Source organism: Antedon mediterranea, chromosome 8 (genome assembly GCF_964355755.1).
Source record: "Antedon mediterranea chromosome 8, ecAntMedi1.1, whole genome shotgun sequence".
NCBI lineage: Eukaryota > Metazoa > Echinodermata > Crinoidea > Comatulida > Antedonidae > Antedon > Antedon mediterranea.
The window spans coordinates 5,840,201-5,865,534 of record NC_092677.1 but is presented as its reverse complement, the minus strand read 5'-3'; the positions used below and the strand labels follow the sequence as shown (position 1 = coordinate 5,865,534).

General features: G+C 36.5%; 3 protein-coding genes across 3 annotated transcripts; 1 reads left to right on the top strand and 2 right to left on the bottom strand.

Annotated features, from left to right (window-relative positions):
- Positions 1-467: 467 nt before the first annotated feature.
- On the top strand, positions 468-7,451 carry LOC140057565 (lysosomal acid glucosylceramidase-like). Its single transcript, XM_072103279.1, has 10 exons — positions 468-555; positions 1,747-1,944; positions 2,418-2,567; positions 2,906-3,039; positions 3,373-3,545; positions 3,952-4,189; positions 4,910-5,131; positions 5,389-5,552; positions 5,782-5,919; positions 6,354-7,451. The coding sequence occupies exons 1-10, from the start codon at positions 468-470 to the stop codon at positions 6,559-6,561; spliced, it is 1,713 nt and encodes a 570-aa protein (XP_071959380.1). The 3' UTR covers positions 6,562-7,451.
- A 327-nt stretch (positions 7,452-7,778) lies between these two features.
- LOC140057564 (uncharacterized) lies at positions 7,779-12,412 on the bottom strand. Its single transcript, XM_072103278.1, has 5 exons — positions 12,364-12,412; positions 11,641-11,934; positions 10,496-10,792; positions 9,693-9,818; positions 7,779-8,914 (listed from the first exon to the last, which is right to left on the bottom strand). The coding sequence occupies exons 1-5, from the start codon at positions 12,410-12,412 to the stop codon at positions 8,715-8,717; spliced, it is 966 nt and encodes a 321-aa protein (XP_071959379.1). The 3' UTR covers positions 7,779-8,714.
- A 1,264-nt stretch (positions 12,413-13,676) lies between these two features.
- LOC140057563 (fasciclin-2-like) lies at positions 13,677-21,364 on the bottom strand. Its single transcript, XM_072103277.1, has 7 exons — positions 21,280-21,364; positions 19,698-19,997; positions 19,153-19,470; positions 18,287-18,586; positions 17,532-17,768; positions 17,174-17,289; positions 13,677-13,763 (listed from the first exon to the last, which is right to left on the bottom strand). The coding sequence occupies exons 1-7, from the start codon at positions 21,362-21,364 to the stop codon at positions 13,677-13,679; spliced, it is 1,443 nt and encodes a 480-aa protein (XP_071959378.1).
- Between the last annotated feature and the right edge of the window lie 3,970 nt (positions 21,365-25,334).

Sequence of the window (25,334 nt, the reverse complement as noted above, 5' to 3'; positions counted from 1 at the left end):
ATTGTATATTGCAACAATATCGCATAATTAAATAATAATAATGATGGAATGGATATATGTATCTGACAAACTCCAATGGTGGACCTGCATTCCTTCCTATCGTGCATACATATCTATATTTTCGAAGCAAATCCACATGTATTTGATATTTTGTGTTTGTCTTCAAACTGAGGAAATTCGGATTAGGACCTCCACGGACCCACGGCAGCCAGCAGTGGAGCGCCTACCAGATCAGCACACCGGCATGCGAATAGTGTACCAAGTTCTTTAACGTGCACTGCTAAGTACACGAGACCAACGGCTTTACATCCCATCCAAAGGACGAGGCAATGAGAGTAAAAGTATCTTAATAATGATACAGAAAGGCTCGAACCCAAGCCTATCACATGCTAGTCCGATATTACACCATCACTCTCCGCTGGTATATACAGCACCCTGCCGCGATTCCACGCGGTCTCCCATCCAGAATGCAGCCAGGCCCAACATTGATTAACCGGTGTTTCAATGCTGTAATGCCGTATGTGTCCACGCTCGTCGATCTTCCAATTGATCCAGGTGACAAATCCAGAGAACTACTCGTTCCTTTTTCATTGTCTATAGACTCGTAATAACGAATACTACATCATATAAATAACTTTTCAGTAATAGGGCGTTTTAGATTGCAACATTACTAATTAGTGTTAGAAGTGATAAATTGACATTTACATCATTAAAAAAAAGTGTAAAGAAATGATAATTAAATCGGTTGCGTTTGAAGTTTACCAAGATCTCGATACTTAACAATTATCATACCGTATCAGGGTAGATAGTTGTTGATAACTTATGTTTATTAACGATTGTCACCGTTCAAAGATCAAAGTTAGAAATCGGCCCATTTGTGCATTTTGGATTTGACGATATTTCGGATACCAAAAATAAGAAGAAGAATGCATCTATTGTACGTTTATCCACTGCTATTCTTTGTTTTGGTATTCTACACAAATCAAGGTACAGTATTTTTATTTTTGTTATTAGGTACCGTATAACATGGCTATTTTAATATGCAATCATTTGATTATATTGGACTTTCAAATGGCTTAAAGATATATTGTCCCACTAAATAAATAATGCTTTGCTTAAACAATTTTTTGTTGAATATGCCATTTTTATATCACATAATGGTTATTCACTTTGACGGAAAAAAATTATTTACCTGACAAAACTGTAATTTATAGAAGAAAATAGCCAGCCATTTGTCGTATTCGATTTAGACTTACACCGTTGAGTACAGTTTTTCCGTTGAGTACTTCTTTAACGGAGTATTTTGAGCGTTGAGATTGTTCTTAACGAAAAAGCTTTCGTTGTCAACGTTTTCTATTCGAATAACTTTCTGTTGAGCACAAATTTACAATTCGAATTCAAAAAGTACTCAACGAATCTTTACGTTGAAAACGAAAGTTCCCAATCGAATACGACAAATGAGTTTTTGGTTTTTTATTGTACGTGAGTAATATAAGTAAATTTTTAATATAAGTTTATGTTATTTAATAGTAAAAATTGTAAAGTACCGCATTGAACTTACCAATATTTTTTGTCGCCAAATTAGGAACATTTTATTCATTACAAATTAGTATTGGGCCTACAAATTAGGCAAAAATCAGTAGAGAAGCTAAAAAGCAAGGTTACCTTATTCTGTTTTACTTAGGCCTAATATTATTGTTGATATTTTTAATTTTAACATTCTACATTGTCCTTTGTAAACTTTAGCTTTTGGAAATGACTGTAAAAAGAAAAGTTTTGGAAAGTCGTCATTCGTCTGCGAGTGTTCATCAACATACTGCGATGACGTAGACCAAGATTTTGACACTTTGCCTGGCCAATACGTCGTGTACACGTCAACTAAAGATAGTCTTAGACTATTCAAGAACACATCAACGTTAGTTCCGGACACTGAAGGAAAATTTGGTTAGTGAATATTAAATACATTGTGTTGAGGTTTATGTAGTTTCCACGGTCAATATAGGCCTACTGCTAGAGATTTGTCGACACAACTTCGCAGAGACAAACTAGACAGTATGCGAAGTTTGAAAACTACAAATATTGTAACTGCATGAAAAGAATGCAACAAAATTTATAATATCCGTCCATAACACAATCTTTTACTTTTCGCTCAAATGTATTGAAAGTATTTTTATACCCTAATGTTTATATACTTTTTAATGTAATAATATTTTATAAATGTTTGTATTTGATTGTGTATTAAGATAAGTCCATATTTATTTTATTTTGTTGCACATCTCTTGAGAATTGTGCCTCTGTTATAAAAGAGAAACAATAAAGTTATTATTATTATTAAACCACTGAACATTTAGAGTCATAAGTAGTGCTTTCCACTTAATACACATATTGGCCAACAATTGTTTTTTGTTGTTAAATAGGTGATCTTCGGTTAACAATTGACAGGTCTGTTCGTCATCAGACTGTTCTTGGCTTTGGCGGAGCCTTTACTGATTCTGCCACTATCAACATAATGAATCTATCGGAACCCGTACAAGAACACATCCTCAATTCTTATTTCTCCAAAAGTGGTTAGTATACAAATAGTGAAAATATGTTCACGACTTGAATGATTGACTATTTAACAATGTTCTGTTTAAATGACAATATACTCTCCCCATTCCACAAATATAACACATTCATTTATTTTGTTTATAACTTAATAGACATGTAACACAGTCCTTAAGTAGTCCTTAATCCTCCGTTTCCAAATGACGAAAGCTAGGCCTATGGGGCACTTAGAATTTGGCTGAGCGCCTTCGTGCTTTTCTATCATACCGTACAAAAGTCTCAAATTATGCTAGGCCTACTAAATGTCTACATCTTATAAATTATTGATTTGTAACACCGTAATAATCTAATTATCCAGGCATCGAATACAACCTTGGACGTATACCCATGGCCAGCTGTGACTTCTCCACAAGAAACTATTCCTATGATGACGTTCCTGGTGATTTTGAACTCAAAAACTTCGCTCTTGAAATGGAAGACTTAACATATAAAGTAAGGAACTAAGTATATTGTTGATTTTCCTCCATATATACAAATGTCCTGATGCTTTAACTGCTGTCCACCGTCCGTATAATTACATGTGCAATCATGGGCATGTCATGCTAAAGCTTGGTTCCCACTAGGACGTAACGCAAGGACGTAACGCAACGCAAAGTGATTTGACCAATCTCAAGCGATGAACAGTCGCGTGTGATTGGTCAACTCGCTTGCGTTGCGTCTACTTCCTTACGCTGCGTTCTAGTGTAGTAGGAACCAAGCTCGTTTATCTCGTCTTAATGTGTGGTAATTAATAACCAACCAATGCCATCTATAATCCTATTTTAGATACCTGTAATTAAGAGAGCAATGGCGGTCGCAAGTCGCGACATAAAGCTGTTTGGTAGCCCGTGGGGACCACCTTATTGGATGAAGACAAACCAAGATATGGTCGGCGGAGCGGCTTTATATGGAGAACCTGGCGGGAAGTACTATGAAACATGGGCTTTATACTTTGCTAGGTAATAGAGGATTTTTTTTATGGAAACATCTTTAAATATAAGTTCACGAACAACTCTATAATCAAGTTTAATTGGCGAATCACACAAAGCAATTATTATATAAATGACATTCATTCATGTATCTTTATTTTGGACTTCATATCCATAGGAAGCATTACTTACATAATTAACAAAAGTTAATCTACAAGCTAAACCTACAATGAGTTAAAATACTTGACTAAAAACATAAGCAAATTCAATTTTTAACATAAAGTTTATGTGTAACCGTTGTTTCTGGAGAGACAATTCCACCAGAAAAAAGTGAAACTTCAAAGAAACAAAAAACATCACATAAAATATGGACAGAGTGATGTTGCAATTTTAAAACGTTTCTTTCATTATTCTTGCTTTTATCACCTACCACCAGATTTATCGAGGAATATGCTAAACAAGACATTGACATATGGGGCTTGACTGGTCAGAATGAGCCGACGGCGGGAGAGGTTGAACGCTACCCATGGCAATGCCTCTTTTTTAATGCGTCTCTGCAAAGGGATTTCATCAAGATGGACCTAGGACCTATACTTGAGGAACGGGGATTTGGTGACGTAAAGTTAATGATACTTGACGATCAACGGTTCCTTTTGCCAGGATGGGTCGAAACGGTAATTTGTTTCAGTCATTAATTTGATTAACTTTATTCACACTGTTTTATCAATGTTGATGGTTAGTTTAAATTAGTTTTTGGTCCCACCAGTTTGACCTATATTTGTTGAACCGAAAATTTCTTCTAAGAACTTAAAACTAGAGGATTATACTGTACACATCTGGCTCGTGTACATTTAAAGAGCAGGGCATGGGGCTACCCGGTGGCGATATTTCTTTTCGTACATAAGTTGGGGACCCCTCGTGAAACGTCACAAAATAAACATGAATATTCATTAATCATATCCATAAGGTGTGACGTAAGAATTCAGCTAACTACAATTCGCTAATGCAAACGAATTCTGTCGAGCCGTCTGTGTAGTCGAGTGGATAAGACTATGGACTTTACATGTCGATGTATGGGGTTCGACTCCCATGAGCTACTTCTTTTACTTTATAGTGAGAGAGAGATTATTTGGAGGGTTAGGTTTAGTTATATTTAGGAAGTAGTTCGGCTATCTTTCACATGGGGTCCCCAACTTATGTACGAAAAAAAAATCGCTACCCGGTGTCGTTAATCTTTCTTCGTCGCATAATATATAAACAATCTTATGATTATTTAGGCCTAAGAGCTCAGAAAGATCTAACGAAATCTAGATGATTCTGTCAAAATACTTTGACGTCTTCTGATAAATGAATTCTCCATTAAAAAAAGTTAACACATCTTTTGTTTAAATCAGGTCCTCAATGATAAAGAAGCGGCCAAATACGTGTCTGGAATCGGTGTACATTGGTATTACGACGACCTCGTACCAGCTACGTTATTATCGCAGACACATGATCTTTTCCCAGATTACTTCATGTTGGCGACAGAGGCCTGCGAGGGATACCTCCCCCTCGATGCTGCAGTCATTTTAGGCAGCTGGGAACGTGGAGAAGCTTACTCTAAAGATATCATGGAGGTACATTAAGAAAGTGAATTATCATTTTTTTAAAGATTATGAGGAAAGAAAATCCAAGCCACACTAGGAGACTAGAGCTTGTTTACCGTGGTAACATAATATATCGAAACTTTCAACAATAGCATCGCTTTTGATCTCCGGTGCCCCTGTTAGATTGCCTTGGTAGTAGTGATAGATAGATCTAATGTAATAGATAGGCCTAAGTCAATTGGATTGATCTGGCAATACCTAAATGTTGTATAATGCTCTCTGCTCAGGATATGAACAACTTTGTAGCTGGATGGGTTGATTGGAATCTGGTTTTAGATATGCAAGGTGGTCCAAATTGGGTGAGAAATTTTGTAGACGCACCAATCATTGCTGACTTCGATAATGACACCATTTATAAACAGCCTATGTTTTACCACCTGGGTCATTTTAGGTAAGTTTATCCTTCTAATTGGTATGTATGAATTAAGTTTATTGGCCACATTACAATTTACACTATCTAACTGCGTATTTATAGAAATGTAACAGTTTAATATTTGTGTGGTGAATTTGAAAAATAAAATCGAACACTAATTAATAGATTCGGTGCATTGTTCATAGCTCTTTGCGTGGCTTTAAAATCTCACATTTTGTCATTTAAATGTTGATGTTGTTCTGTTTAGTAAATTTGTACAACCAGACTCCGTGCGTATCGGCGTAACGACGGAATGCGTTGCTACCACCGGCTGCAACAAGTTTGATTCAATTGCTTTTGAACTGCCTGATGAATCTGGAAGAGTGGCCACTGTTGTTTTGAACAGGTACAGTGAGAATAACTTGATGACTGATTCAATGACTTTCTGATAAGCTTGTGATCACAAACTAAAGCTTGTTTCCCACTAGAACGTAACGCAAGGAGGTAAACGGAACGCAAGCGTTCTAACCAATGACAAGCGAAGTTATAGACAGTTAGAAATCACAAGCGAATAAGCCATCGCTTGTGATTGGTCAATTCACTTGCGTTGCGTTACGTCCTTGTGTTGCGTCGCTAGTGGCAACCACGCTTTACCGTCACCGTAGCCATCTAGTTTTGTGTTTCCTAGATCTAAATCTTCTTCAATCTTTACTAAAAACGATCATCACTAGAATTTCTTTCCTAACGAATTGCAATAAAGAGGATAAATATATAATAACATAAATAACAGAAATAGATATTCATGTTCACATGTAGTAACATGACTTGTTTGTGTTTTAGAAATGACAAAGCGTCGGACATAAGTGTGTGTGAAAGTGGAGTTGGCTGCATAAACGCAAACATCGAGGCCAGATCGATTCAAACATTTGTATACACAAACAAACAATCGGAAGAAGTTACGACGCCAGTAAACTCAACTTCGATTGCATCTTCTTCTTATTTAACTACATTCTTTGACTTGTTACTTTCACTATTGTTCTTTGTTTAACATTCAAATTTAAGAAAAAATTGTCCTTATTTTATTTGTTTGTTGAATGCGCCATATGCCATATTTGCTCAATTTAGTTTGTAATAACGATAATGCTTATTGTAAAATGAAATGAATTTTAGCCTACATAATACATGTATTAGAAATATCAACAGTGCAGTGGAAACAGAATAATCATGGGGACCGCCTTGACAAATTGAAAATGATGACTACGTTAAACGTCATCTGTCACATGACAGAATCCGCAACATATATGACGCGCCATAAGCGGACGTATAAAATAAAATTGTAATTATAATTATGAAACGAATTACATATTTTAAACGCAAAAGAGTATGTAAACATTTAATAGCATGTGGCAAAAATAATGATCTGGCATCAAAATGTTCGATTCACACATACAAAACATGTAACAACAAAATGTAACAAAAAAACAAAACAAAATTGACAATGCTTTCAAAACATGCTAGTTCGGACAGAAAGATATGCGCAGATTTTCTTGCAACGATACATATTGAAAGAATGTTGAATTGCATGTGTGAATCTGGTGCCATTTAGCTCCTTCAGTACTTTTAATCTTCGTGTACACAACCATAAAATAAAAGTAATTTAATATGCCTAATTTTGAAAAATATTTGAGTAGAGTTAAATATTTAAAAAAAATAGAAAATGTGTATTAAGCTTGGTTCCCACTACTAGAGACGCAACGCAATGACGTAGACGCAACGCAAGTGATTTGACCAAGGACAAGCGACTGTTCGAATAATCCATCGCCTGTGATTGGTCAAATCACTATACGTTGCGTTTACGTCTTTGCGTAGCACTTTTAGTGGGAATCACGCTTTAGGCTTAATAGTAATATTATTCAAATGTTATCACCATTCGTTAAACATTTCTTCCTTTCAATACTAATATTATCATTGTATATCTAATAAAATATCTTGATAAAGCAAAGTAAATAGATTGGTTTTATTTTTAGTGAATAGTAATAGAAACTGAAACAACAGCTAATAGTGAGCTAGCAATCTAATTACTTCTCATTACCATAATAAGTATAGGCCTCGGTAGATTATAATATCTCTGAGTATATCAACTGGAATAAGTAATGTCGAAATTGATATTTATTTATTTTATTCAAACTTTGTTTCATTATTACTTACACACCGACAGAAAATACTTAACTAAAATTAAAAAATATTATAAAACTGTGCGGTATACCACAACATAAAGACAATTTAGTTTTCGCAGATATACGTTTAAAAAATGACTTGCAAGAAAACGCTGTTTTAGACATATTACTAACTTGTAAACATTTACAAAGTTGTTTTTATTGGCAAGATAAAATCAATTTTAAAAATAATATACATTTAGGCCTATAATACATTTTTTTAAATACTGTATACAAATGTGTAGTAATGTCCCTATTACGTCATCGCGCCATGCATAATTCATGTGTCTTAGGCTTTTGCACCAGACTGTATACTTTTTCACGAAATCCCTATGTTTCCATCATGCATTTCGGGAAAATTTCAATAACCGATTACCCGCCATTATACAAAATAGAAACGGTAGTATTGAAGAATTGAAAGACATTTGACAAAGGATATATTTATACTATTGCGGTTTTGGATTTATACTTTGGATTTATAACTTGGATTTGATTTTAATTCAACTGGGATTGACGTTAAAAATGCCCGTGAGACATTCAAGTAAGTACGGTTTTTATTTACAATTGGTAATGCCTTCTATGCCTAGTTTTGTATAATATGCATGATTTAACCGGCTGTTCCACAGTGAGGTATTTTCCTATTGTACGCAACGTTATATGAGTGATGTATTTATAGCGTATGGATCTCGACTATCATGATATACATGATACATGATATATGGTAAATTTACGAATTAATGAAGTAAATGCAAGAGTGAATTTCTATACTTATAAAAGGTGTACACATAAAGAACTTAATCTCTCATATTTATTATTACGTGATGGCGACATCGACGTGGTTTAGTAGCCCTCATTATATGGTATATTTCCGTCTATTTTCACTAATGACGTACGCTGTGTAAGAATTATACGTCATGCATATAATGTATCTAATAATATAACTAAATAACCGAGAGCGTATAACTAGTTACTAGTTTGAGATAAATCAGCTTTGAACTTCATCATACCCTGACCAATTTAATGACATATTGTCTGTTTCAATAGTTGCCATAGTAGTAGACCTGGTCATACCATCGCATACATCCGGAATAATGACAGGTTGGGAAATGTATGGGTGTAGAGGTACCGGTAAATCGTCTTCATTTTCCGGGCCTGTAATACTTGATGAAAATTCTGATGTTTGATCTGATGTAGAATACAATATAAATAATAAAACGTAATTAGGTGAAATAATATTAATTCTCTATCAGTGATGTATTAAAGATTAATAATAATAATAATATTTATTTCCACAAATAATAAAGCAAAATACAGAGTAGCATAATACTGTAAATATACAACTGATAATGAACATAAATAGTATAATGCAAGAAAAGAAAAAGAAGTTGGTATTACAGTATTTTCAGTCGAGTATGCCTATGTTACTCCCGATGATGTCTCTGCCGGTACTCATACATAAATACCCTACCCATAACCCTCTCAATTTGTCCATACTATAAGAATGAATGTATCGTAGATCAAACTCCGGGTAAAAATTGTCGCGGGTCAATTTCGATTGAGCCGCGAGTTTAGGAATTAATTAAATATAGCTAGTTGCCAATCGTCTATTGACTAGCATTGTATAAAACCGGATGTAGGTCGCCCCCTATAGACATGACATTGTAATGCATATTTCTTAATTACTATATTTATTGCTGTGGCCATATTAATAACAATACAGAATTGAACATTAGAGTGCCCTTAATTGTGCAACTATACTAAAAACTAGCCATCAAATATTGTAAAATAGATAGTGCACATGCGCATGCAATAATAATACCTTGAATACTATAAATGACCACTCTCTTGTTAAATTAATCCAATTATCATTAATATCAAATTCAATTAAATTTTGTGGGTATAATGGAAATAAGAGAAAATACAATGCTACGTTTTTACATAAATATTTTGAAAAAAAACTTACTCCTTCTGTTGACAGCTGACCATAAAACGCCAATAATACAAACAAAAGAGATCGCTGCACACACAATCACAATTAACCATAGGTCTAGAGATCTTCTTCTGACGCTTCTGCTGCTTTCATCGAAACCTATTGTCGTATTGCAACATAAACATGATTAGAATTATGTTCACACATATACTAATTGTTTGTGTTATGGCAAATGGTATTGAATATTTTATTTGAAGATACCGTGAATAACTGCGGTCTTTAAAATAATAGTTTTACTTTTGAAAGACGTTCGAGCCAAGAAAAATAGTTCAGTAGAAAGTTAATATAAAATGACAAGCATTCAACAGTATGCTATAAATAAATTTGTTATAATATTGTTATTATAGATGCTTTAAATATATATATATTTCATAACAGAAGTACATGAGTGTGGCTGTTCACAACCGGAGTTGTGGTGGCTTGGAGGTTATGATGCTTGGCTACCAATCCAAGGGTCCTAGGTGTCAGGATTTTTTCTAATGACAATGACAATTTATAACTCCACTCCCTAAGACTTGTAATAAGACTTCGTTTATGTAGAGCATATATTATATTATTTTTTCTTGTGAACAAGATTGCTACTTTTAAGAAGGATAGTGAATGAATTCTTGAAACGTTTGGATTCGTTGTAGAAAATGGGGTTAAAAAGGCACACACCGCCTAAAATTACCCCTTTAAATTAAACTAAACTTTTAAACTAAAATTAAAGATATCTTTGGAAATGTGCATAAATATATAAAAACAAACTTTTGGCATATTGAGTATTTATAACTTACTGCATGCAGCCGTGTGCTTAATTTCTCCAACCTTGCTCGTCTTGCTCATATTTCCTGCCCTTGTTTCAACAGTGATACGACAAGCATAGTTTCCAAAGTCGTTTTCAGATACTTGGTGCACCATCAGCATACTTGTTTTATTTGTTGTGATCACATTGTATTTAGTTGTTTTAGTGTCCCGTATTTCTCCATTATATATCCACTGCACATCTGGTTTAATGTCTGGATATATTTCAGCCCATTCGCAGTAAAATATATAGTTTTCAGTGTAAGATGTTAGAATTGGAGAATCCATATCTAGTATAGGAAAAGAAAACACAATTATTATCACCTGAGCTTCAACCGGGTGGATTTGGTGTGGCTTCTTTTTGCCATACATATTTTTTTTAAATACAAATGTTTGCGTCAGAAGTATTTTATAAATTTATAAGTAAAATTTTACCCAACCTCAGTACAAGTACATTATACAGATATATTGCCTGTGGTAGTTCCTTGTCTTAGCATTATAATACCGTTAGGCGTTCAATAGTAGAGCGCAACAATAATAATTCATGGAAGTTACTTAGCAGTAATTTATGGAAGTTACATAGCATCACATGGTGACGATAGTTTTGAAAACCATAAAGAAATAAAAAAGTTAACAGATTTATAGTGTTGTCTTGGTAATACCAAAACAACACTATACATCTGTTAATTTTGGCATTTTGCTTTTAAAAAGAAGGTAGACCCATAGTACTTTATTTGTGTTAGTATGTAAATAAATGTGGGTTTAATAATTGTAGTTAAGCGCCTTCATTTAGCTCACGAGTAATAATCAACTACTCTAATAGAAAGCCATCCTAAAACACAATAAACATAATTGGCCGATTCTTAGTACTGTATCTATTCCCGAATTATCATAGGAATATTGGTAATACAACATCAGATGTATTTCACGTGTATCTAGTAGCAACCTAACCCGTAATCTTTACATTGATACAGGCACAGCATGTGATCTGAATAAGATGCTGTATTGCCAAATATTCCTATGATACCTCGGAAAGTATATGGAGAGATACAGCACTGGGAATCGGGTGAAAAAATAGCTATAATCATACAATTTGATACCTTTGATATTATCACATTATACATAAGTAACAACTCACAATATACATTTAAGTCATACGTTTCAATACAATGACTTTCTTTGGCCTTTTCAACAACCTGACATGTGTAGAGGCCAGCGTCCTTTCTGTTTACTTGTTTTATGACCAAATTGCCTGAAGTTCCATCCATTGAGAAATTTCCCGATTGACGATTAGCAGAATTAACGATCAGTTTGTTTGTATTTATTTCTCTATCTTTAAACCAATTTACCGCATCTTCTCTCTCAATGGACATGCAAACGTTAACTGAGATTGGTTCGCCTTCAATTATCGACAATTGTGTTACACCTGAGACTACAAATAAAGCATATCAGTTTGAAAAACGATAACTACTAAGCAAAAATCAGGACTGTGGTCATGTTACAGAGTTGTCAAAAACAGCATATACTCTCTGATAACTTTACCACATAAAACTCCTAGAAAGTAGGAAGCCTTTTGCCATTTTCCTATGGGCATTTTGGAAAATAATTTTCTTAAATAAAAACATGTAGAGTAATATTCTCTTACATATTGGTGATTGTATTATTGAAATAGCAATAATAGTGTAGTGTGCACATTGGCCTAACTGCAGCTCTACCTAGCGCTATGTGGCAAAAATCCATACCCATAGTATGTTTTGTCTTGTCGAGAATATAAACAAGTATTGGTCTTTTGGATTGAGTAGGGTTTCCAACCTTCGGCAAAAATAAACCATAATAACAAACTTGTTTAAATTAAACTTACCTATTGTCTGCTGACAAAGAAATAGCAGAAACAGGTAATATGTTGCCATATCTATAAATAGGAGTTAGGATTCACTTGTTAGTAAGGGTTGCGACTGCTGATGTTATCAACTTGGTTAACGATAATATCAAGTCATTACGTTAACGACTGCAGGTTGATATAGAACATCATGATAAAGAAACTCACGATAATTTCTGAATGTAACATAGCTTATCGGCAATGTCCTCCACTAAAGAGTCCAATAATATCCATAAACGATTGTTTTGCTATTAAGTAACAGTAACACAGAATGTTCTTTATAAGGATTTACATGTTTGATAAAAGTAAAAGGGCACAGTGCCTTTGTTAAATATATAAAAAAATACACCACTTACCGCTATCTACTGTTTCAGCGTATGATTGAGTTTGTGATTGTGAACATCACTTTTACATTAAATAACGCATTACTTTTATTTTCAGTTTCCATAATTATGTACCGTAAGAAATAACCGAAACAATCATATATATATATATATATATATATATATATATATATATATATATATATATATATATATATATATATATATATATATATATATATATATATATACATTGAACAAAACAGTTCTTCATGGTTTAAAAATAACTTAATATTTCCTCTTTCGGGAAACATAAAAACAGTTCTGCTCATCGCCATTGTCGTCATTAGTGCTATTAGACAAATCGGTTCCATTTTGTGTTGTGTATTTTTCAATCTTCTCATCTTCGGTACATAGCCGTCATTGATATTATTAATATTGATTTGCTTCTTTCTACAGCATACAATGCTTTGAATAGTAAGAAGCAATGTGATGTGGTCTACACTGATTTTTCTAGAGCATTTGACTCGGTCCCTCATGATTTACTTGTCTCACTTGAGGGCGTACTGGTGGCGGACTGATCCATTATCCGACGGGGGTGGGGAAAAATTAATGTTATTAATGTTCTTCTTTTCGTAATGTTTACCTCTCGTCGGAGAGAGAGGCTTATGTTGGTTTATCCAGGTAAGCGGCACTCATAGACTACCAACACCACTGTTGGTTTGTGTAGTTTTTAAGATTTCAAAGTTTGGTTTAAAAGGCAATCTTCTTAAATGGTTTTCGGATTATTTGACTGACAGGAAGCAGAGGGTAGTCATCAGTGGAAACTGTTCTGAGTGGCTTCCTGTACTTTATGGGGTTCCGCAGGGGTCAATTATTGGCCCCTTGCTTTTTAATTTGTATATTAATGACCTTCCTTCTGTTTTTAAGTTTTCACAATCACTTCTGTTTGCTGATGACCTTAAAAGTTGTTTAAAGTAATCTCTTCACCTGACGACGCTCATCTGCTGCAAGAGGATCTGGATTCTCTTGTGGGATGGGCTGAGACATGGAAACTTTCTTTAAAAATAAGCAAATGTAAATCTTTGTGTATCACTCTGAAAACAAAGCCTATTATAACCAAATATAAGTTGAATGATCAGGAATTAGATTGTGTTAATTCTCAAAGGGATTTAGGAGTTTTAATTGATAGTAAGTTAAATTTTTGTTTACATGTTAATTATGTTGTATGTAAGGCAAATAGAATGCTGGGTTTGTTATGGAGGAACTGTAGATTCATGGGCAATGGTGGAGCATTAACATCATTGTACCGTTCAGTCGTGTGCCCCCACCTGGAATACTGTTCAGTCATTTTAAATTCAATTTCTTGTACTCAATCTCAGCGTATTTATAATGTTCAGAACAAATTCATTAGATTCCTTGCTCGCACTTGTCCTAATTTTTATGTTTCTCTTATTTCTCTTGAAAATCGTAGAGTTGTTTTTGAGTTTTTTTTTTATACAACTCATTCAATTCCGTTTATGATTGTCCTCTTGTTGCTTTGTTTAAGTTGAATATACCAACTCGTACTCGCAGCAAGTGTTTGCTTCACGTTCCTTGTGGTCGTGTTGAATGCACAAAACGAGGTATCTTTCAGCGGTTACCTAACACATTTAATAGGTTACTTGTTTGGATATTGATTTATATGATAGTTTAAATGTATTTAAGGGTAAAATTGTTTAATCTCTTTAATGTTGTTATCTTTGTTTACGTTTGTGTTGTTTATTTGAATACATTTTGTATTTATTATGTTTAGATTCAACCTGTTAGTGGCGGTTCCATCGCTGTTGGTTGACAACTGAATAAAATAAAAAAAAAAATAAATAAAATATTATAAAGACCAGTTTTTAATGTCGCCCTCTTGGTAAGTCTTGGTAACTGGAAATTCTTAAAACTCCCATATCAAAAGTAATGATAAAAATGCACCGTAATGGTAAAAGGTTATAAATATTGCAAATTTTCAATGTGATATTTGCTTTTATTAGGTAAATGATATTAATTAGTAACACCGACATCTTTATATTTATGATTATGTATACATTATTAACACACAGACAAATGAAAGCTAGACTAAACTTGAAAATGTATAGCCAACGCTTTTCTAAGCACATAATGGCATAATGTTGCCATACAAAATATGGTCGTCATGCTGTTTATAGTTTAAAATAGGAATGTAAGATTTAATATTGATATACTACTTCGTATGCAATTAAAGTGAGAACACATTGGGGCCGGCAGCGTGTTTTTTTTTTCCAGGTCGAACGTGGGCAGAAGTCATGAATAATTCATTACCTTAATAATTATTTTCTATTATAAAGAATTGAAAGATAGCTGATCTACTTCCTAAATATACTAAACCTAACCCTCTAAATAATCTCTCTCAACTATTAAAAAAAAACAAGTTCATGAAAGACCTCGAACCGAGTGCTTCAGCGTAATATGTTAAAGCCTTTACCACTAGACCAAACATTTCGGTTGGCAAACGTTGTTTACACTAATTTTTTAATCTCTCGGCATTCTTATACAGCGCCCTCTATAATGTTCCCTATTATGTCATAATTAATCATGAATTATTCATGATTTCTGCCCACGTTCGTCCTGGAAAAAAAAATTACGCCATCCGGCACCATACAAAACGCATGTGTTTTGACGAACATTCTAATACACGTTAGTTTGTTTTATGCCCTGTCTACACTATCAAACTAGTTTGTCAAAAAAGTATGCGATGAGCCCAAATATGGTAGTGACATGCCCAAATATCGTAGTGATAAGACATTATAATATCCATGCATGCACATCACATTTTCTGTCACATAAAGTTTGATAATGAAGCTTTACAGTATCAACTGGAGCAAGGCTAAAGTTAATCAAATTTATATATTTGTTTTCTTGATTACATGTTTCATAATTATATTATTTCAAACAAACAATCAATTATTCCTTGAGCATGTATTATGCTTAAACGATATTTCTTAAGGAAAAAAAGCTTTTGTTAAATGTGTGTATATTATAGCCTGTATTAATTTAAAGAATTTGATTTTCTAGTTATATATACAATTATACATTATATAAAAAACACCCCTCCCCCACCCCCGATTCTCTAATAAAAAGTAATAAGCAAGTTAGACTAGTTCGTCACATTCTGATAATCAACGTTAGGCTTAGGACACGGCGTATACGACATTTTGTCAGCGTATTGATTGGTAGCAACGTTGTCGTCTGTTATAGGATATATCGTTGTATTGTAAATAGCGGGACTGGAAACAAATTGCAGGTCTTGATATTGGTGACTTTTATGATTAGTATGGATTTCTTTTACTCGTCTTTTCTGTAAGAAAAATATAAATGATTCATTATAGAGTGAAAGTAAAAGTGTATCATTTTACCGTTGATAAGTACACCATTATTAGTCGCGTGGAAGCGACTCTATAGTTCACTATGTCGATCGGTTGGTCTGTCTGTCTGTCTGTCGGTCCGGTATCACTATGCGTTTTATCGCTTTATGACCTTATCTTGATATCAGTTTAATCTAGCTAAGTCAATTTTTCACAGAATATTCCTTATGGGCAGGAATCGATGTGGTTATGTTTTCACGGTGCGCAATAAAAAATTACGCGGTCTACGCACGATTTAACGAAATCACGTTTGTAATCATATCTTAACAACCATGAATCACAATTAAATAAAATTTGGTACTCATAAATTTCAGGGCATAAATCATCATATGGCAATACAATTACGTGCGTAGCGCATGTAACGCATGCGTACGCGCGCTTAAAATTTTCCAAATTTATTTTCGATGAAATAAGAGTACGTTTCAGGCAATTTTAAGCGTTTACAAAATTGCCATGAGTGCGCAGATTTTTTGCACTGCGCGTTAAATGTTATTGCGCACTCTTTTTGCCCAATTTCTGTTTTCTTGACTTACTTTTCAACTCGAAATTACGTTATACGAGCACGTCAAAAGTGACAGGCTACGCACGTGTAAATTAAAAAAATATAAATGTTTTTAAACATTTCAACATTTTTAAACATGTTCAGTAATTTCGGTCAGTATAGTTCACTATGTCGGTCGGTCCGTCTGTCTGTCGGTCTGTCTGTCTGTCGGTCTGTTTGTCTGTCGGTCCGGTATCACTATGCATTGTAGCACGCGACTTAATGGCTGTTGGCCTTGTTTTTATTTAGACCTACTAATTTACTCTCAGATTATAAATGATAATTTAAATTTCTATGTAATTGGTTATTTATAATGGTACTAATGATAATGTTGACGAAACCTTCCAGCATAGATAAAAACAAAATCCAAAACAAACCAATTATTCGGTCCGAAAATCATTCTCTTTGTACAATAAGAGTTTATTTTTCTTTTAATACTATACAACCTATTTCGCTTGTGTCTTTTAGCCCCGTGTAATTAAAAAAATACTTACATGAAGACAAATTGCTATTACGCAAGTGGGGACAGATCCAAAGATAAATGTGATTACAACAGCGACAATTAGAATTGTACTTGATAAGCATGCTGCTACTGTTGAATCCAAAGCACCTTAAAAAGAAAGCATGTTTGTTATAACAATATTTTTATAATTTATATTTAAAAAAAACTAACTTAATCCCGAATTAAATATGTTTCAATCAACTATAATTGATACCTAAATTTAGAAATATTTTGTAGTGAAACAATTGACGACGATAAAATAAACAATGTATTGTGCAGTTCGTACCTAGGATTTCAATATTGCTTGTCTTGCTCATATTAGGCATTTCTAATTTTGTTTTTAGTAATACGACAAGCATATTCTCCAACATCTTGTTCAGTCATTTCCAGAATAATGAGTGTTTGTCTGTTCTTCTGTTCGTTCTTTATCACACTGTACTTAGTCGTTGAGGTGTTTAATATATGTCCATTATGTAACCATGCTACGTACGGTTCCATCTCGGGGTAAATTTGACACCACCTGCAGTACAACGTGTTTCTGTGGCCAGCCTTTTCAGTGAATGATGTGAGAGTTGGTTGAGGTAGATCTTTGGAAGAAATAAAGTTATAAAAAATAGTGAGCAGACTATAAATTAGCATAACATTTCTATAACTTCCGTGATTGTATTTATTCAAATTTAGTCAAATAATTTGTGTATACAATTATACCACCGCTGATCAATATTTTTCAAAGTTTAATTGTAGGAAATTATCTATTTTGTCTTCAATTATGAAAGACTGTATGTAACAACACTTCGTGAATTTGAGAATCCAGTTCTGCAGTAAGCCACACCAGGTGAATAAGAACATAGCATTAAGAACATAATAATACATTTTCCCGACTGAAATAATATAATACAAAATGATAAAAGGCATTCATGGTCAAGTCTACAATTTAGCAAAAATAATGTGATACTAGTTTAAAATGAGTGGAGGTTAAAGACTACATATATTATAACCTATCATAATATTTAAATATAAGTTGGAAATATAATTAGTGCCTAAATTTGGTTATACGCTACTGTATACTATGATTATAATATTTATTAAAGAAAAAAAAACTAACAATGTACATCCAAATAATACGTAATGGTCTGCTGTCTAGAATCCTCTTTTTCAAAAATCTGAATTGTGTAATAACCCGCATCTTCTCTATCAGCATGTTGTATGATCAAATCACCGTAGTTTTCACCAGTTCCATCAATTGAGAAGCGGCCATTGGTTCGATTTGTTAAACTAACAATTATATAGCTTGTGTTTGGCGATTTATACTTGTACCACTTTATCGTCACAATTTCGTTTATGGGCACACCAACTCCAGCTGGTATTGCTATTCGCTCCTCTTCAACTACTGATAACCGTGTAACTTAAATGAAACAATAATTATTCAAATTAATAATAATAATACTTCTTTTTGAATTATAAATATTATTTTTATTAGATTATTACTATTTTGCTAACCCTTATTAAATAAATGTTATATCACGGAGAATTTAAGCTGCTGTTAAAATCAGCGGACATTCGTCTCTTTGGCCTACCTTGAATAGTATAGAAATGTTCAAGAATTGCAGGCGTAATTTTGTCACGTTAGAAATGTTTTGAACTACACCTAGTACAGTAGTATTATGTAATATCTGTCGCAATGGTAACAATCCAAACCCAAAAATTTACTGTAAGTTGTATATTTATCAATCAATGTCTGTATTTTCCATTTATGCAAAATATGTAAGTTTTTGTTGTGATATTATTGTATCCTTATATGTAATCTATACATTTAGCGTTAAGCCTGTTTTCCTGTCGATCGTTGAGTTACGCTGAGTTGCATTGAATTGACAGCATGTTTACCCCCTTCTCCAATAAAATCGCTGAATCCTGTCAATTCGAAACAGGCTTAACAGCGTGTAAATAAAATTCTATATATTTCTAACTTACCACTAATAGATGCTTGCCAAAGTTCTTCTACATTGCTTTTCTTTGTTATATTAGTGCCGTCATCCATTTGTACAGTAATACAACAAGAATAGTTTCCTAAGTCGTCCTTACTTATTGTATCAAGAATAATAAGTTTATTCCAACGTTTCCCTTCGTCTGTTACACTGTATTTAGTTATTGATGTGTTCAGTATATTTCCATTAAAAATCCAGGTTATGTCTGGTTCAAATTCTGGATACAATAAACCCCATACACAGTAAAATGCATAGTAGCGTTTTGTGTTATCGATAGATACGATGACAATTGGTGAATCAACATCTTTGAAAACACATTTAAGAAGAATGTGAATGATGCTTCAATGGTTTATGATTATAACATTTATTACAGTACACGTATTGTCTGTATGTTTATAACACCTCATTTTGATCATTCTAAAGTACGATATTTTTCATAAAGTTTTTTATTGTTGATGTCATTAAGTATAAATGTAATTTATAATATAACCTTGGAAGGTACATGATATAAAATAATTTTCTGTTACTTACAAGGTGACTGCAGTTCTTTGCAATTGCTTGTCTTGCTCATATTACCCATACTTGTTTCAACATCAATGCGACAAGAATAGTCTCCAACCTCTGATATGTAACTAATACACATTGTATGCACATTTCCTTGTGTTTCTAAAACGTACGTCGTACTAGCTTCTAATGTATTGCCATTTTGAAACCACGTGACATTTGGTTCCATTTTAGGAAACATCTTTGACCATTGACAACACAGTGTATAACCAACAACATTGTTTCCAATATTCGTAGTATATTCTTTGATATTTGGAGACTCCATATCTGTAATAAAATATCCATAATTTATATTGTAATCATTACTGTTTTTAAAAACATCTTGGCATACACATTGTTATTACTTAGCTTAATTTGTTATTTAGTAATAATTATTAATAATTTAATATGGAAAATACACAATGTTGTAATGTTGTTATGCAAGAAATACGGTACTCAGTAATTAATATGCAAACACAGCATCAACCTAAAAACATATTTAAGAATTAACAAATGAAACATTGGTATGAAACATTTTCAAATGAATAGCTCTTTGAAGCAACAATTGTTTCGGTATAATTACTTTGCATATCTTACTCTATGCAATAGACGATTAGTAATAATAATTAGGTTTTTTAAATACTAATTTTCAGTTTCACAATTGCTAAATTTGCCCAAAATATAATTGTTAATTTTAGAAATACTAATATGTTTCGTAAAGTAGCTTTTATCCAGCTGCCATTCGGGCACTGAACGCATGCTACGAGAGTGATGTAACACTTTTTATAACACTTGGTTTTTATTTATCTGTTTTTTTTGGTATATCTCAGAGCAAACACAATTTCTATGTATATCTTATATGCAAATGACAATAAATAGAAGTAATAGAACTATAGGGTAATAATTTATTCTGTCTTCGATAAAGATACTATTTTTTTAAATCCAATCAAATGATGTCATGATCAATAAAAACAATAAAATCGTTGTATTGTCACGATATTATTGCTCTAACTAATCATGACGCCATTTGATTGAACGTGTGAAAATATCATTATCATCAAAGGCAGCATGTGGTTATCCTATAGTTCTAGGATAACAACTTTTAAAAATTTCTTTTGATTTATATATTAAAAATGCATATTTATCTATTTTTATCGTCGATCGTTATCACCCTAGTGTAAATGGGCTTATATGAAAATTATCTATAAAAAAAATGTAAGCTTTAAGTATCGTCTTGGTATGTTTTTTTTAAAAGAAGGACATACGACTTTATTTGTTTTCTTGCGTGCAACGCGACTCTATAGCTCACTATGTCGGTTGCTCGGTTGGTCGGTTGGTCGGTAAACACTAACTTGAGCACGCGACTGCATCCATGAATATGGCCTTGTTTTTAAATATGTAAATAAATTTAGGTTTACAAAATGTGTTTACTTTTGCTAAAGATTTTGGTTTAGTAAGTCACTCTAAAACACAAATAAAAAATAGCTATATTATACATACTACAATTGGATATCAATTAGGATTACAATTAGGTATCATCAATATTACATTATACAAAGTAACAACTCACAATATACATTTAAATTATACGTTTCAGTACAATCCCTTTCGCCTCCGTTTTCAACAACCTGACATGTGTAGAGACCAGCGTCCATTCTGTTTACTTGTTTTATGACCAAATTGCCTGAAGTTCCATTCATTGAGAAAATTCCCGATTGACGATTGGCAGAATTAACGATCAGTTTGCTTGGATTTATTCCTCTATCTTCAAACCAATTTACCGCATCTTCTCTCTCAACGGACATGCAAACGTTAACTGAGATTGTCTATATCGTGCCTAGCTTACCTGGATAAACCAACATAAGCCTCTCTCTCCGACGAGAGGTAAACATTACGAAAAGAAGAACATTATAACATTAATTTTTCCCCACCCCCGTCGGATAATGGATCAGTCCGCCACCAGTACGCCCTCAAGTGAGACACACCCACTTATCATCGTCATCATTTCTTTTCGTAACGTCGTTGTGTACGTACGTCTTTTTCTGAACACATTCCTGGAATTCCTGAGGAATTTGCGATAAAGACCTTTATACTGTAGACAGGAAGAGAAGAATAGAGCAAGAAAACGAAGCTAAGTGTAGTAGATCGTTATCTTGTGGTGGATACGTTTAGAATCGTTACCCTTGGCTAGTTGCCAGGAGTTAAAATTTAGCGTTGTAAGCCGTTATCCAGTGTGTTTCACCTGGATAGAAATACTGGAAGATCTTTTGTTGTTCGTTAGGCTAGTGGGGAAAAGTAGGTCTGTTAGATCACCATGCCTAAGCAGGACTGTATTAAATGTAGGGGTCCCCGCTCTACCGTGAAGTGGGACCGCCACTTGGAGTGTATAAATTGCCGCACGTGTACCGAGTTGTCGCCGTGCGATGTTTGTGTCCGCTGGACACCGTCCAAGTTCAAATCGCTCCCTAAGCCTAAAGAGCGCACGGAAGCGGTACCACCTCCGGAGGTGGGTACCGTTGATACGGCAGGCCCTCCTGTCGTCGCGCCGGAAGTTAGCCTTCCAGATATGCCTGCACCGGCTGCGGCCTCTGCGGTTCCGGGGGTGAATGAGATTTCTCCGGGGTTACTGCAAGCCATTGTTGCAGCTGTGAGAGCTCTGCCGAGGGATGAGCCTGAGGTACCCTCTCAGAGTAGACCTCCTCCCCAGATTCCATACATTGATGTTGGCCCACAGCAGACCTCGTTTTTCGATGGTTCGTCCGTCCGGCAAAGGGTCTACGATAGTGACAGGACGATGGCCTCGCTCTCTGACGATGATAGAGATAGCTTACGAGAGCAGGCCGGGCCAGGGGAGGAAGGTCTGCAGGCGCTAGTTATGCGGACGGTCCCCGCGGTGCTGTCCTTTCTCGGCGTCGATTTCACGTATCGAGAGCCTAAGCATACTCCTTCGTCTAAGCGGTATTCCACTTTTGGCGTACGCACGCCCTTTAAGAAGGTATCTTCGTGCCCGGTTACGCCTCTCGATCCAGAACTTGTGGAACGTGTGGAGCTGATCGCTAAGGAGTCCAAGGTTCGTAGGCCTATGCCTTATAGCCTGTCATCGGCTTTTCCGGTGCCGCAGAAACAATTCGAACTGTACATCGCGGCGCCGAGCGTCCCGGAGGCAGCGAAGGAACGGGTCCGTGAGGACCAGAACCTGGACCCGTCCAGGACTAATTTTTTGAAGCCTTCGGAATCCCGGACAGAGGACGTCCTTATGTCCGTCGACAGGGCCGCACGCGAGACGCTTAGAGCCGCCTCTATGGCCGGGTACTTGCTATCTTTTCTGGCTGATCCAGAACATCCGCCCCAGGGCGATTCGGACGTGATAGCTCTACTACAGCAGATCATGGGCCTGGTTGTTGATCAACAGGCAACGATCGCATTATCTGCGGCCGCGGCCCGTCGCGTTAACGTCTTGGGTGCAACTGACATCGCACCGACCGATTTCCGTAGGTTTACTACGTCTGACTCCTTCGGGGCGCAGGACTTGTTCTTTGGCTCCTTCTCACAAAAGGAGGATAAATGGGCTCGTGAGAGGGAAGCTCGTCGGGAGACAAGAGCGCGCTTCCCGCAAAAGCGCCGAGCTAGCAATTCACGCTCAAGGACAGCCGCACGACCGCCGCCTGTCCCTGCTGCTCCTCAGCAGATGCAGCCTCCCCCGCCGCCACCGGCTCAGCCTATGCAAAGTCAGGCTTCTACATCAAGACAGGCTTCACACCCCCCTCGCGGAATGCGAAATAGGGGTGGCAGAGGCGCCACCAACAGGAGTGGTCGCCGGTATTATAATGTGAAGCGCCGGTGACGGCTTGGGGGCGCCCGTCCCTCCAAGCGAGGGCGGGCAGGTGGGGGGTCGCTTGAAACGGTTTTCACGGGTTTGGGAGACCCTGACCACAGACAGATGGGTTCTCTCCACCGTGACACACGGGTATTGTATCGAATTCTCGAGCCCTCCGGTGAGCGGAGGTGCCCGGCACACGAGGATTCCGTCAGAGCCGGAAAAGAGTCATGCGCTCATGACGGGCCTCGAAGCACTGCTCCAGAAAGGAGCTGTGGTGCATGTTCAAAAAGAACAACTTACGATCCCGGGACACGAATCCACCGTTTTCCTCGCCCAGAAAAAATCGGGCGATTGGCGACCCATCCTAAACCTCAAAAGTCTGAACAAGCGGTACATTCGGCCCCGCAGGTTCAGGATGGAGACTGTCTCATCTATCCTGTTGGGGCTAAGACGAGGGGACTGGGCAGCGACAATAGACTTGAAAGACGCGTACTTTCACGTGCCTATTGCGCAAGAACACCAGAGTTGGCTGCGCTTCCGCATTCACGATCAGGTATACCAATTCGTAGCTCTGCCGTTCGGCCTCTCAACGGCCCCACGAGTGTTTACTCGTCTAGTGAGAACCCTGGCGGCGTTCTTTCATCAACACGGCATCAGAGTGTTCATGTACTTAGACGATTGGTTGATCGTGGCCCAGTCCAGGGACCAGCTGCTGAGCAGCTTATCTTTTGTCCGCCTCGTGACGGAACAAGCAGGGTTCATAATAAACGAGGAGAAGTCATGTCTTCTCCCTTCTCAGAACCCTCTGTATCTCGGAGCCCAAATAAATTTGGTTACGGGCCGTGCGTGCCCATCCATCGAGCGTGTGGCCAAGGCAAGAACTGCAGTGCTACATCTTATCAATGCTCAGGCTCCGACGGCATACGACTGGCTACGCACCTTGGGGTCACTGGCCAGCTTCGTCGCCCTCGTTCCGTTCTGCCGGTTAAGGATGCGGCCTCTACATCTGCACCTTCTGGCAGCATACCGCCCAAGATCAGACTCTCTACACAAAGTGGTTCCAACGAATGCGTTCATTATCTCGCATCTCGAATGGTGGCTCGTGGAAGACAGGTTACTTGTGGGCACACCTATACAAAGGTCAATCCCGGATGTCCGTGTGGAAACGGACGCATCCAAAGTAGGCTGGGGCGGTCACATTCCGTCTCCGGACATTCGCGTCTCCGGCCTCTGGTCGCCCGAGGAGACGCGCGCCCACATCAACCTGCTCGAACTTTGGGCAGTCGAGCGCTCATTGGAGGCTCTTCTTCCCCATCTGGCAAATCGCCATGTTCTCGTCAATTCCGACAACACAACCGTCGTGGCATACATAAACAGGCAAGGGGGTACACGGTCCCCCACGCTATGTTGCCACACGTGGACGTTGCTAATGTGGTGTATAAGACACAACATCCAACTGTCAGCGGCCCACATTGCGGGTCGTCTGAACATAGTGGCGGTCGCACTGTCCCGTCCACTTCTACGTCCTACGGAATGGCGTCTTCTTCCAATAATCGCCACCCAGATCTTCAACCACTTTGGGCGGCCCCATGTAGATCTGTTTGCGACGTCAGGCAACACGCAGCTCCCGACGTTCTGCAGTCGATATCGGGATGCACATGCGTGGGCGGTGGATGCCCTGTCCATACCATGGGACAACCTTTGGGCATATGCCTTTCCACCGTTTTCAATACTGCCACTGGTCCTGACGCACATTCAGCGCCATCAATGCCGAGTCCTACTAATAGCGCCGTATTGGCCCAGGC

Excerpts from the sequence above, each read along its gene's own strand:
- LOC140057565 (XM_072103279.1), top strand. The coding sequence starts at position 468 with ATGCAGCCAGGCCCAACATTGATTAACCGGTGTTTCAATGCTGTAATG. Across the intron at positions 1,945-2,417 it reads GGACACTGAAGGAAAATTTG|GTGATCTTCGGTTAACAATT; the intron begins GTTAGTGAATAT and ends GTTGTTAAATAG. Across the intron at positions 3,546-3,951 it reads TGGGCTTTATACTTTGCTAG|ATTTATCGAGGAATATGCTA; the intron begins GTAATAGAGGAT and ends ACCTACCACCAG.
- LOC140057564 (XM_072103278.1), bottom strand. The coding sequence starts at position 12,412 with ATGGCAACATATTACCTGTTTCTGCTATTTCTTTGTCAGCAGACAATA. Across the intron at positions 10,793-11,640 it reads GTATGACTTAAATGTATATT|ATATGGATTCTCCAATTCTA; the intron begins GTGAGTTGTTAC and ends TTCCTATACTAG. Across the intron at positions 8,915-9,692 it reads GTCAGCTGTCAACAGAAGGA|ATCAAACATCAGAATTTTCA; the intron begins GTAAGTTTTTTT and ends ATTCTACATCAG.
- LOC140057563 (XM_072103277.1), bottom strand. The coding sequence starts at position 21,364 with ATGGACGCTGGTCTCTACACATGTCAGGTTGTTGAAAACGGAGGCGAA. Across the intron at positions 18,587-19,152 it reads TTGGCAAGCATCTATTAGTG|TTACACGGTTATCAGTAGTT; the intron begins GTAAGTTAGAAA and ends GTTTCATTTAAG. Across the intron at positions 13,764-17,173 it reads TAATAGCAATTTGTCTTCAT|AAAGTTTCCATGTCTCAGCC; the intron begins GTAAGTATTTTT and ends TTATTTTTAAAG.